General features: G+C 45.8%; 1 protein-coding gene across 3 annotated transcripts; it reads right to left on the reverse strand.

Moving 5' to 3' along the window:
- Window positions 1–5,158: 5,158 nt before the first annotated feature.
- On the reverse strand, window positions 5,159–9,289 carry SPATA19 (spermatogenesis associated 19). Of its 3 annotated transcripts, none has more exons than XM_058690420.1 (6): window positions 9,133–9,286; window positions 8,905–8,961; window positions 8,350–8,442; window positions 8,082–8,173; window positions 5,574–5,651; window positions 5,159–5,271 (listed from the first exon to the last, which is right to left on the reverse strand). In XM_058690420.1, the coding sequence occupies exons 1-6, from the start codon at window positions 9,208–9,210 to the stop codon at window positions 5,205–5,207; spliced, it is 465 nt and encodes a 154-aa protein (XP_058546403.1). In that variant the 5' UTR covers window positions 9,211–9,286; the 3' UTR covers window positions 5,159–5,204. The 3 variants fall into 3 exon arrangements, with proteins under 3 accessions (XP_058546403.1, XP_058546402.1, XP_058546404.1); XM_058690419.1 differs by having other exon boundaries at window positions 5,185–5,301; window positions 9,133–9,289; XM_058690421.1 differs by lacking the exon at window positions 5,159–5,271 and adding an exon at window positions 5,308–5,401 and having other exon boundaries at window positions 9,133–9,288.
- Between the last annotated feature and the right edge of the window lie 1,996 nt (window positions 9,290–11,285).

Consider the following 11,285-nt stretch of genomic DNA (forward strand, 5'->3'; position numbering starts at 1 on the left):
CACCTTCAGAAAATGATTTTGTGTGGAAATGGCGCCATCTGGTGGTTTCTGGCAAAACAGCCTCGTAGGTGGGTAGTGAAGAGGGCTTTGTCCCTTCACAAAATGCAGCCCTGGCAAGGTAATCACCACTCCTTGCCTTCCCAAGATGATGAGTGAGGGGTTGAGAAGGCAAGGTCACATCCAGGACTGCTGAAAAAGGCCTGCTTACTTCTTGCCTACCTCTATCCTCCTGCAGCTGTCGACTCCCCACTGCAAGCCCAGTTCTGTCTATCCATCATCCACCTGCTTGACATCACCACTGAGATATTCTACAGGGGCCTAAATCATTACCCAAACTTAACTTATCTCCCCCAACCAAGACTCCCCTATCTGAGTAAGTGGCAGTTCCACAGGCAGCTGCACCCCCAGGACTTTTCTTCTCCCCAATTCTTCTGGTGCCACACATCACCAAGTCATGTCTGTCCTGTTCAAATCCTTTTGTTCCTCTACATCCCCTCACCTCCCTAAAGAGACCTCTCCTGAGGTCCCTGCTCCCACCCTGTAGCTCAGCCCGCCTCTACATATGTCATCCCCTTCTTCCTCCAACATTCCTGCATTTTTCATCTTTGCTAAGACAAGGCCCCCAGACCACATGGCCTGGCCCTGACCCTCTCTCAACAGCTTCCTCTGTGGCCTTTCTTCCTCCTGCTCCCATCCAGCCAGAGTGGCCTTTTGGCATTTTCTCTGTCACATCATACTCTTCTCCTCATCCCAGAGCCCTCTCACCTACCACTGCCTAGCTCTGCTCCTCTGTCCCCTGGCTGGTCAACTCCTACTTTGTCCTTTGCCCTCTGCCTCCCCACTGGGGCAAGCAGGCAAGCAGGCTGGAAGGGAAAGGTGATGGAGAGGGAGAGTGCAGGCATTCCTGACCTCTGGGAGTAGTGGGGCATGGTGGATAAGGACGTGTCCTACCTCCACCTCTCTCCCTTCTACAGTGTCTTACTGGCCAAGGCTCACTACCACAATCAACCAAAATGACCCTTCCCCCAGCTTAGCTGCACAATGGAGTGGTTAAGGGCACTGGATGGCTGTGTGACATCAGGAGAGCTACTTAACCTCTCTGAACTTCCAATTCTTCGTCTGTGTGATGGGGATGATGATTTTCAAATAATCAAAAATAAATCTGTTTTATTCTCTGATTAGGGCAAGTCCCCATTATATATAGTACTTCTCCTTTATAGTAACTGTGAAAATTGTGACTGTTTAAAACTTATCAAAACCTATCAAAATGAAGTTGAAGAGAGCAGAGAGAGGGTGGGTCCCACTTATTGTTTCATTCCCCAGACCTAGCCCAGGCCCACACATAGTAAGTACAACAGTGTGGCTGAGAGAGAAGTTTTGGGAGCCAGAAGCCAGGCCATGTTCTCACACTCTGATGTCACCAAAGTAACTCAATATACTCGGTCTTGTGTTGTCTCCTTTCATGTGGTAATAGCATCTATATCAGAGGGCTGCTTGGATAGTACATGGCACACAGTAGGTGCTCAGTCCATGTTAGCAGACACTCAATAAAGACCTGAATAAGACTTGCAATTTCCAGTCTAATATGTAAAGAGCTTGCAATTGTCACTCCCAATCTTACAGTTAGAAAAAAAAAGCCGAACAAACCAAAAACCAACAATAGTTCCTAGATCCATCAGAGAATTTAGGTCAAAGGGCAAAATGCTGACCAGAGAATTGGAGAGAGAGACAGGTTATTATGGAGAATTACATCTTAGACACAGTAACCTCTAGGAAACAGCATCAGAGTAGGGAAACTTAAATGTAATTGATGAATTGCTGGTGGCTCAATGTGGACAAGCTTGAGATTTAATAAGTCCAGGGGCCCAATCTTAAGAGGCCCTCCACTTCTGAGTTTTCCCTCCAGAAGCCCAACCAGGTTCTCACAGTAAAGATTAGAACCCCTCCTTCTTGCCCACCTCAGCAAAGGGAGAAGAAAATAGCCATTTTGAAACACGTCCAGAGCATTCTGTTCTCCTTAACAAAGGCCTGTTCTCAAGGTAGACTGTTTTTTTCCAGAGCCTACCCTAAGGGAAGGAAAACATCCAACTGTGGCCCTCTCTGGCCTTCCTGCCTCTCCTAACGTGGAGGTGGGGGGAGGGGAAAGGTGAGACGGACACAGCCAGGGGCACAGGCTCCCTAAGAGACTGACACCTGATCAGAGGACCCTAGGACCTTCCCCCTCTCCTCTCAGACCTCACCACCACATCACTAGTCACCTATAGAACAATGGGCAGTGGGGGGGTGGGGCAGGGGGGAGGTTCAGCTGAAAGAATTATAAGTCTCAGACCCTTTTTAAGAAAGAACCTCTGGGGAAACCTAACAACAAGGAAGACAAAAGCAAGGGGACAAAAAGAAATGCTAGTCTCTGAAACTACAGCTGCTGGAGAGAGGAAATGCAGCCTAACTCCTAACCAGATAAACATAAAACCTCACACTATCTGTCTGGGCTTCTTTATCTCATGCAGCATATCTGGCTTTCAACAAAAAATTATGCTATATGATAAAAGGTAAAAAAAAAATAAATAATAAATAATAAAAAAAACATACAGCCTGAAGAGACAAGGCAAGCATCAGAACCAGACTCGAATAAGGCAGAGATGTTGGAATTGTCAGACTGGGAATTTAAAGCTATGATAAACATGCTAAAGAATCTGATAGAAAAAGTGGACAATACACAAGAATAGATGGGCAATGTAGGCAGAGACAAAGAAAACCCTAAGAAAAATCACAAGGGGATGCCAGGAATAATAAATCCTGTAATAGAAATCAAGAATGTCTTTGATGGACTCATCTGTAGACTAGACAGAACCAAGGAAATAAACATCGAGTTCATAGAAATGCCAACAAAAAGTTCTGTGACTAAAAAGTAAAGATAACAAAAGGAATGGGGAAAAAATGGGGGAACAGAATGGGAAAAAAACTGGGGCAATTATAGAAGGTACAATGTATGCATAATGAGAATACCAGGAGGAGAAAACTGAAGAGAACAGAAAAAAATGGTCAAAGTAATAGTAGTTGAAAATTTTGCAATGGTGGACCCCATACAACAGATCCAGGAAGCTCAGAAAACCAAGCAGGGTAAACATTCAAAACTCTACACCTACACCTACTCTACACCTACACCTACTCTACACCTCAGCATAGTATATTCAGACTGCAGAAAATCAAAGACACGGAAAAAAAATTCTTGAAGCCTGGGTAGGAAAAAATCCTTACCTAAAGAGGAGCAAAGATAAAAATTCCATGTAACATCCATTCTTAAGCCATGCAAGCAAGAAGAGAGTGGGGCATGTATTTAAAGTGTTAAAGACAAAAAAAAAAAAAACCCTAGAATTTTATGTCCCTCAAAATTGTCCTTCATGAGTGAGGTAGAAATACCTTCTCAAACAAAACTCAAGGCAAATTGTCTCCAGTAGACCTGCCTTACAAGAACTATTAAAAGTTCTTCAGAAAGGGAAAGGAATAAGTCAGAAACTTGGATCTACATAAAGACGGGAAGAGAGCTAGAGAAGAAATAAAGATAAAATAAATACTTGAGTGAAACAAACAAGGCACACTTCCCCCAGAAGTCCTCCTGTCCTGGCCTAGCCCAGCACCCTTCTAGTGTTCCAGGAGCACCCCACATGGCCTGCTGACACAGCTCTGTTCTGGCCTGTCATCTGCCTCCACAAAAAGCTGCAAGCTGTGAGTCCCCAGAGCCAAGCCCATGAGGTGCTCAGAGCCTGATGAATGAATGGATGGCAAAGCACTCACACCAGAGACCAGGACAGTGATTAAATACCATGTCTCTTTATTAGCAGTTCAGTGGGAAGATTCCAGTGCTGCACTGTCACAAGGAAAGGCTCTCCCACCAGATTCTGCCCAGGTGTAGTCGCTCCTCAGGTCAAGGGGTAATAAGGACATGAACCTGGGAAGCAGAGGATTGCATCAGAGAAATGCAGGGGTGCATCACAGATATGCAGGATGGCTACAGGGCTTGATGATCATGCCTCCAAAGCCCACAACCCCAACATTCATTGAGGTGCACCTAGAGCAGAAAAACCCATGGAGGGAAAGGACAATAGTGTATCACACAAAGCTGGGGTTGAAACTTGGCTTTCTTCAAACTTTAAACTTTCCATTTGAATTGACCTATTTTGAAAATACAAATTGAAATCTGCTTCTTCAAACTTCAGAAGACCCTGCAAGCACCCCAGATTCCTCATCTCTTTAATATGAGTAAACAATTGACATGGCACATCATGTCATTTACTAAATGCTGGAAGCCATTGTCCTCAAGGCAATGTTCTAAAGTCTGAAAAAATTGAGGCACATGGTGTTGGACTAAAAGTCAGTATCCTGTGCCATCTGTATAGTGGGTTTGAACAATGCCCTCCTCTTAAGGTTCTTTTGGATCAGATGAGAAATCTTGACAATGCCTTGTGCTGAAGCTGGTATACAATAAGAATTCCATAAATGCCAGTGCTATATCTCCATAGCCTTCCTTGAAAGTATGTTGGGGTTCTACTGTGTTTAAATCACTCCTTCAGTCCCCTATGACATCCAGTTCAGTCTTCACACCTGACAGGGGTGCAGTAACCTTTTCCTGAATGGATGGCCTCTGTAGTGCATCGACTGTCATTGGCCTTCCACCTACCAGAGCCATGTAAATGGCCACTATTATGACCACAGGTACCAAATGCAGGCCAAGAAGCCATGGTACCCAAAGCCAAGTCCCAACTGGTGGAAGGGTCAAAACATATATGCCCTCACTCCTGACCCCAGTGCTCTGTGACCTTGTGGTTCAAGTAGGGTCAGTAGACCAACAGCAGCAATGCCTTGGGGTGTTAAAAATGCAGAGCAGCAGGCCCTCTGACAACCTACTAACACAAGATCCCCAGGTGGTCCCTTACCTGTTCCAGGCTTAGAAGCACTCACTGTGACACCACAGCTAAAAGTGTGAGAGAGGTCAAATCTGAACTTGACTTCAAGTCCTTTCAGAAACTTTAGAAAGGCATTGCAGAAGCCTAAGGTAACTTCACCACCACTCCCACTGGCCCCAAGTGTAGGCCTCCTCACCAAAATGAAAAGCTAAACTTTATAATCAAACTTCCACCCAGGACCCTGTCTCACACCCAGGACAGCATCTTTTCCTCACCTGTTGGCCCTCTCACCTGTAGCTCTCAGCAGTCTGCATAGGAAGTTCTGTTGTGAATCTCCTGAGATGATTCATCCGTAAGATTGCATAGGCTGCAGATGAAGAACATGGCAAAGGGGAGGCTGCCAGATGGCAAAGCTTACCCAGAGTGCACATCCAGATCATGGCGTGGAGCTGAGATGCCCACACAGCCCATGCGTCAGCCATTGCCCCATTCGGGTCCTGGAGCAAAGTCCCACAAAGAGACACTCAGCCAAGAAGGGCTTCAGGCATGGCCATGGAACCCAGGTGTGGTCTGGAGCCAGGGAGACCCACAGAGGAGAGGCTAACAGCCACCCCCATCGCCACTTGCCCCCAGTTAGGAGTACAAATCAACTTGTCCCAAATGGCTTACCTTCGTCTCACCTGCTCTATTCGGTCTCGCATAACATCCTCCCTCACCTCACTTGGCACTTGGAAGATACGGGTATGGCTGAAAAACACCATTCAAACATTTGGAGTTCCTGAGTTTCTTTATCACTAAGCATAGTGAATGAGTTGGAATCATATAAACAATATTCTGTCGCCATGAAATTTTGATCTTGTCCTTCACTCCTCTTTCATGAGGCACACAAGGGTTGTTTTGTTTTGTTTTACTATCAAGTACCCCTGAGCCACTCAATAATCCTGGGTAGGTAGCAAATGGTCCTAGGGAAAGTCGAAGAAACAGAAAGTTTAAGTGCCTTTAGTAGAGTTGCACAGCAGGTGAGTAACCTTGTAAGACATGGAATTCACTCCTTCTGAATTCCTCTCCAACTTTCTTATCAGCTCTTTATGACCTACATTGTGCCATATTCACTATGGTTTAGAGATAATTGTAGAAAATTCTGTCACAAAGAAGCTGCAGACCCTTCATTGCTGCTGTTGTTTTATTTCACCATGCTGACTTGCCTTCCTCTCTGTGGTGCAATTCATGCCCCCCTCAACTCTAATTCTCCCCCCACAAGTCCTTCACTCCAGCAAAACCAGTGTGTCCACTATATCCTCCATTTTTGCGTCTATTAAAATTGCCTTGTTCTAGGTGCTCTGGGGCTTTCAATGGGAAGACTTGAAGTCTGGGAGAGATAAATGTGCTCATTTACCACTCACACAAGGTAGAGCTGGGTCAGTGTCCAAAGAGAGGCAAGAGAGGATAAAAGAATTCCAGAGAAGGAAGAGATTACTCCCAGCCCAAGGCAGAAAGCAGGAAACCTCAGAGAAGGGGCCACAGCACTGGGCACTGGAGGCCAGATGGAATTGGCTAAGTTGCCAAGGCTTTCGTGATCTCTTGACACACCCCTCATTCCTGCTCCTGTTTTTCCTGTCCCTGCCCAGCTTATGGGTCTGTCCAAGCAAATGTCCTGCTAGAAACCTCTTCTGGCTACTCCAGGCAGCAATGCCTAGAGCTTGTGCAAGCTGGGTCTCCCATGCTATGCTCTTATAGATCCTCTTCATGGCTTTTCTGACATTTTCTCTAACATTCGCATACCTTATCCACCTAGTTCACTTTTATCCCTTGGAAACGGGGAACTCCATCTTATTTTCTCTCTCTTTAGAGGTCCTAGCAAACATCTGGTGGTCATCTACCAAATAAATGAGTATCCACTGATGCTTAATGAAGGGATATGTATTCCCTGACTACATATTTACTGAACCTAATAAAATAATACCAAAACTAGTGGATTGTAGGGGAACCAGTCACAGTTTATGGATTAAAAAAAATCCACAGAAAGTCCAGAGTGGAAAAATTATACATGGATAATTGACTGTAGGTTGTCTCCAAAGCTTTAATCTAGTTATGCCATACAGCTAATGTTTAAAAAATATCTGAAGATGATGTTCATATTATCCAGACCAAGAAATTGCAACATTTACAATTCCATATAGTGCAGCTATGTCAGGCAGGGACAGTCTCCCACATGCACAGCAGTGGTTGTATACAGTCCCCAACATTTATGATTTTAGAATACGTTTCCCATCCAAAAAGTCTTTCCCAAGGAGGTCTCAAATTCCATTATTTGCTACCCTTCCCTATTACATAATTACTGAGCATTTGAATCCTGTTTTAAAATGCTAATGGCACTGTAAAGGGGTAAACAGAGAAAACTGGATATCCCTCAGCAAAAATACATTTCTTGAGAAATATGTCCCCCTTAGTAGAAGTGAACAAAGCTGGTGATGGAGGCAGGGGAAGGAAGAAAAGAGTACAGAAATGAGAGGGGAGCTGTTCCACAGTTTCCAGGAGTACCTGTTTAATCCCACATTTCTTTGGCTGGGAAAAGAGACCCCGAGTGAACCCTAGTCCTGAAGGAAATAGGGATGCTCATGCCAGAGAGAATGAGCTGGCTTCCAGGCCCATCTCCCTCCACCTCAGGTCTCAGCCCTTCAGAGCCAAGAGAGGCAGATGCAGGTGGTCTGTGCTCCAGCAGGCACAGCGGGAGGCTGGCAAAGCCACCATAATGTGAAGCACAGAATTCTAGCCTTGGGCACTGAGAAACCTCCTCTCACCTCAGCTGCAGATGAGGGCTCAGGCTTTTGCATTTTAAGAGCTTATTTTCTTTTTGCTCTTTAAAGTACAGCCACTTCTGAACAAATCAAGTGCAAAAGTAACAGAAGTCTAAAATTTATTCAGAAGCATTTAAGAAACGGTGAGCAAGCCCAGTTTTGCAACCCCTCAAGTCATGCTAAAACTTAGGAATGAGCTGGGCTTTCAAGATAGCAAAAATATTCCCTTAAGACCCCAAAGACTGAAAAATTTCTCAGCCAAAAAGTCAACATCTCTGGAGAAGAATAGTTGTGAATTTGTGTTGGCCAGGAATACTGAAGGTGGGGCTCTTGTGCCTCCCTCCCCACAACACGGCTCAGGGCAAATGAGATGTTTTACCTCCATCTTATGAACTGGATTCTCGTTCTTTCCTCCAGGACCTCTTGACTCTGGTTTGCCAACAAATCAGACTTTGAGAGATGGTGCTTCACCTAGGAAACCCAGGTAGGGTGCATGTGACTACTGTCCAGCAAGGACTCCCTGGGAGGGGTGGAACCCAGCCTGGACAAGCTCCACCCACTTGCCCAAGACCCTTTTCAATTGGACATTGTGCATGTCCACCTATCTGCCCACTCCCCTAGGATGATTGCCTCAAACTCTCAATTACCACATCTCTGGTCACATGTACATCTTGGCCATGCGTGGGAGGGCAGTTGGTCAACATCTTCTCCTTTATGTCCTGGGAAGCCTCTTCTTCAGTCTGAAAGGTGAGTAATTTCCCCTGAAAGTGTTGCTCTGTATCTCTTCTTCCTTCTCCCTGTTTTCCCTACACATGCTGTGTGTCTTCTCGTACACACTCTATCTCTCAAAGTTCCATAGCAAGCTTATCTGTAGAATTCTAGGGGACTCATTAAATCCTTGGCCCTATCCCAAGATACTGCTGAGATGCCCAGTAGCTGGAGGTGACACATCTGAAACTTCTCATCCAGTATCCTTGAGAAGCAGAGTGGGGATAGTGATGATTCCAACACATCTCTGATGAAGACACAAGCCCCAGCATCTTCTAGGAAATTTGGTGAATTAGACACAGTTCTAGGTAAGGTGTTTGGCAATGAATTTGAGTTTCCCAGGTTTAGGAGGAAAGGAGTCCAGATTCCTGCACCCGCTGAGGCCAGCGGTCTAGAATTTGGGGTACCCTGAGTCATAGAGAAATCTTACTCACTTTTTTCAGCCAGTGCTGTACTACAGATACAGCCTCACTTTCTACAACTTCAACGTCCTGTAACAAATTGGTAAGTTAATGCCCTCAGAATACCTAGAGAACCAGCCCTCCTCCTCCATTCTTATTCAAAGTTATGTTATAAGATCTCTTTGGAAGTGCAGTAGGGGGCTCAGAAGGGAGGAGATGGATGAGAAACAATTCCAGGTAGCTATCCCAAGCTCCACCTACCGAACTGATTTTTGGTGGGAAGGGGAACCCTGCACCTTTCCGGGCAAGAATGTACACAATCCATGTTGTAATTATCATCTTTGGACTTATGCCAGGCCTCCTTCTTGGTTCCCTCCTTCCATTGAAACTGCTGAAGAACTCCTCTGGAACAAGGAGGTCATTGACGGGAGGTGCTCACCTGATTGGCTAACCAATGATGATGTGACAATGGCCTCCTTTAATCTCCTGAGTCAAAGTGGAGATGGAAAAAAGAGGTCAGTAAGTATCTGCCTTAGTGATGGCTCAGAAATGGAGAGATGGGGGGATGGAAAGAAAAACAAGATATAACCAATATAAACCTGAAGAAGATCATTATCAAAATATCAAAATTATCAAAATCATAGAGATTTGATTGGGGCAGGGGGGTTATGTCTGGTCACCCTGTTTTAAGCAATGCTGAAGCATAAAGAGATTTTTATAAATCAAAAGAATAAATTTGTAACAAAATGATCTGAGCCCTCTAGACATTTATGCAAACAATACCACAGGTACTTCTTATTCTTACATGTAAGGAAAGAATCTGTCCACCCCAAAAAAATCAAAGATGGAGGAACAAAATTCTCAACAAGGATATTTTCTTGTTTTTTTTTTACTTTGTTTACACCAGTGATTCAAATCATAAAAAAATAACCCAAACGATAAGAGTGAAAGCGCCATTTCTTATTAAAAAAAAAAAAAAAAAAAAAAAAAAATATATATATATATATATATATATATATATATATATATATATATTTCCTGATGATTTCAAGTGGACTGGGTAGGGAAGGACAGTAAAATAGAAATGAAAAGGAGATTGTGCTATGACTTCAGAGTTGGGGCTGAAGTCTGAAGCCTGATAGAGGCTCAGGTGGCTGCTACTCCCATCTAGAACCTTCACCAAGAAATTGGAAGTTCAGTATACCCAAAGGATCCTGAGCAAATGTTCAGCTGCTCTCAAAAGTAATTGTAGCCTAACCCTGAGACTATTCTCAAGATCCTAAAAACCAGGGTTGTAATCCTGTCTTTACCATTAACTTGTTGTGTGATCTTGACTCAAGATTGTCTCTCGGGTTAAATTTTTTTTTGTCTTCAAAATGAAAAGAACTGAATAAAGTCTGTAGTTTTCTTCTAGCTCTAATATTCTATAAAGGTTTTCATTCTTATTTTTTGAAGAATATAAAGAGGAAGATGGCGGCGTAGGAGGATGCTGGGCTCACCGCGCGTCCTGCTGATCACTTAGATTCCACCTACACCTGCCTAAAGAACCCAGAAAACCGCCAGAGGATTAGCAGAACGGAGTCTCCGGAGCCAAGCGCAGACGAGAGGCCCACGGAAGAGGGTAGGAAGGGCGGCGAGGCGGTGCGCACTCCACGGACTGGCGGGAGGGAGCCGGGGCGGAGGGGCGGCTCGCCGGCCAAGCGGAGCCCCCGAGTCGGGCTGGCAAAAGCGGAGGGGCCAGACGGACTGTGTTCCGACAGCAAGCGCGACTTAGCGTCTGGGAGGTCAGAAGTTAACAGCTCTGCTCAGAAAGCGGGAAGGCTGGAGGACAAAGGGAGGGAGAGCTGCTGAGCCCCCGGACGGCAGAGCTCAGCTTGGCGGGGAACAAAGGCGCTCGCCAGCACCATCTCCCCCGCCCATCCCCCAGCCAAAATCCCAAAGAGAACCAGTTCCTGCCAGGGAACTTGCTTGCTCCGCGCAAACACCCAACTCTGGGCTTCTGCGGAGCCAAACCTCCGGCAGCGGATCTGACTCCCTCCCGCTGCCACAGGGCCCCTCCTGAAGTGGATCACCTAAGGAGAAGCGAGCTAAGCCTGCCCCTCCCGCCCCCGTGCACCTTGCCTACCCACCCCAGCTAATACGCCAGCTCCCCAGCACCACAAGCCTGGCAGTGTGCAAGTAGACCAGACGGGCCACACCACCCCACAGTGAATCCCGCCCCTAGGAGAGGGGAAGAGAAGGCACACACCAGTCTGACTGTGGCCCCAGCGGTGGGCTGGGGGCAGACATCAGGTCGGACTGCGGCCCCGCCCACCAACTCCAGTTATACACCACAGCACGGGGGAAGTGCCCTGCGGGTCCTCACCACTCCAGGGACTGTCCAAAATGACCAAATGGAAGAATTCCCCTCAGAA

The sequence above is a fragment of the Neofelis nebulosa genome, chromosome 10 (genome assembly GCF_028018385.1).
Source record: "Neofelis nebulosa isolate mNeoNeb1 chromosome 10, mNeoNeb1.pri, whole genome shotgun sequence".
Classification (NCBI taxonomy): Eukaryota; Metazoa; Chordata; class Mammalia; order Carnivora; family Felidae; genus Neofelis; species Neofelis nebulosa.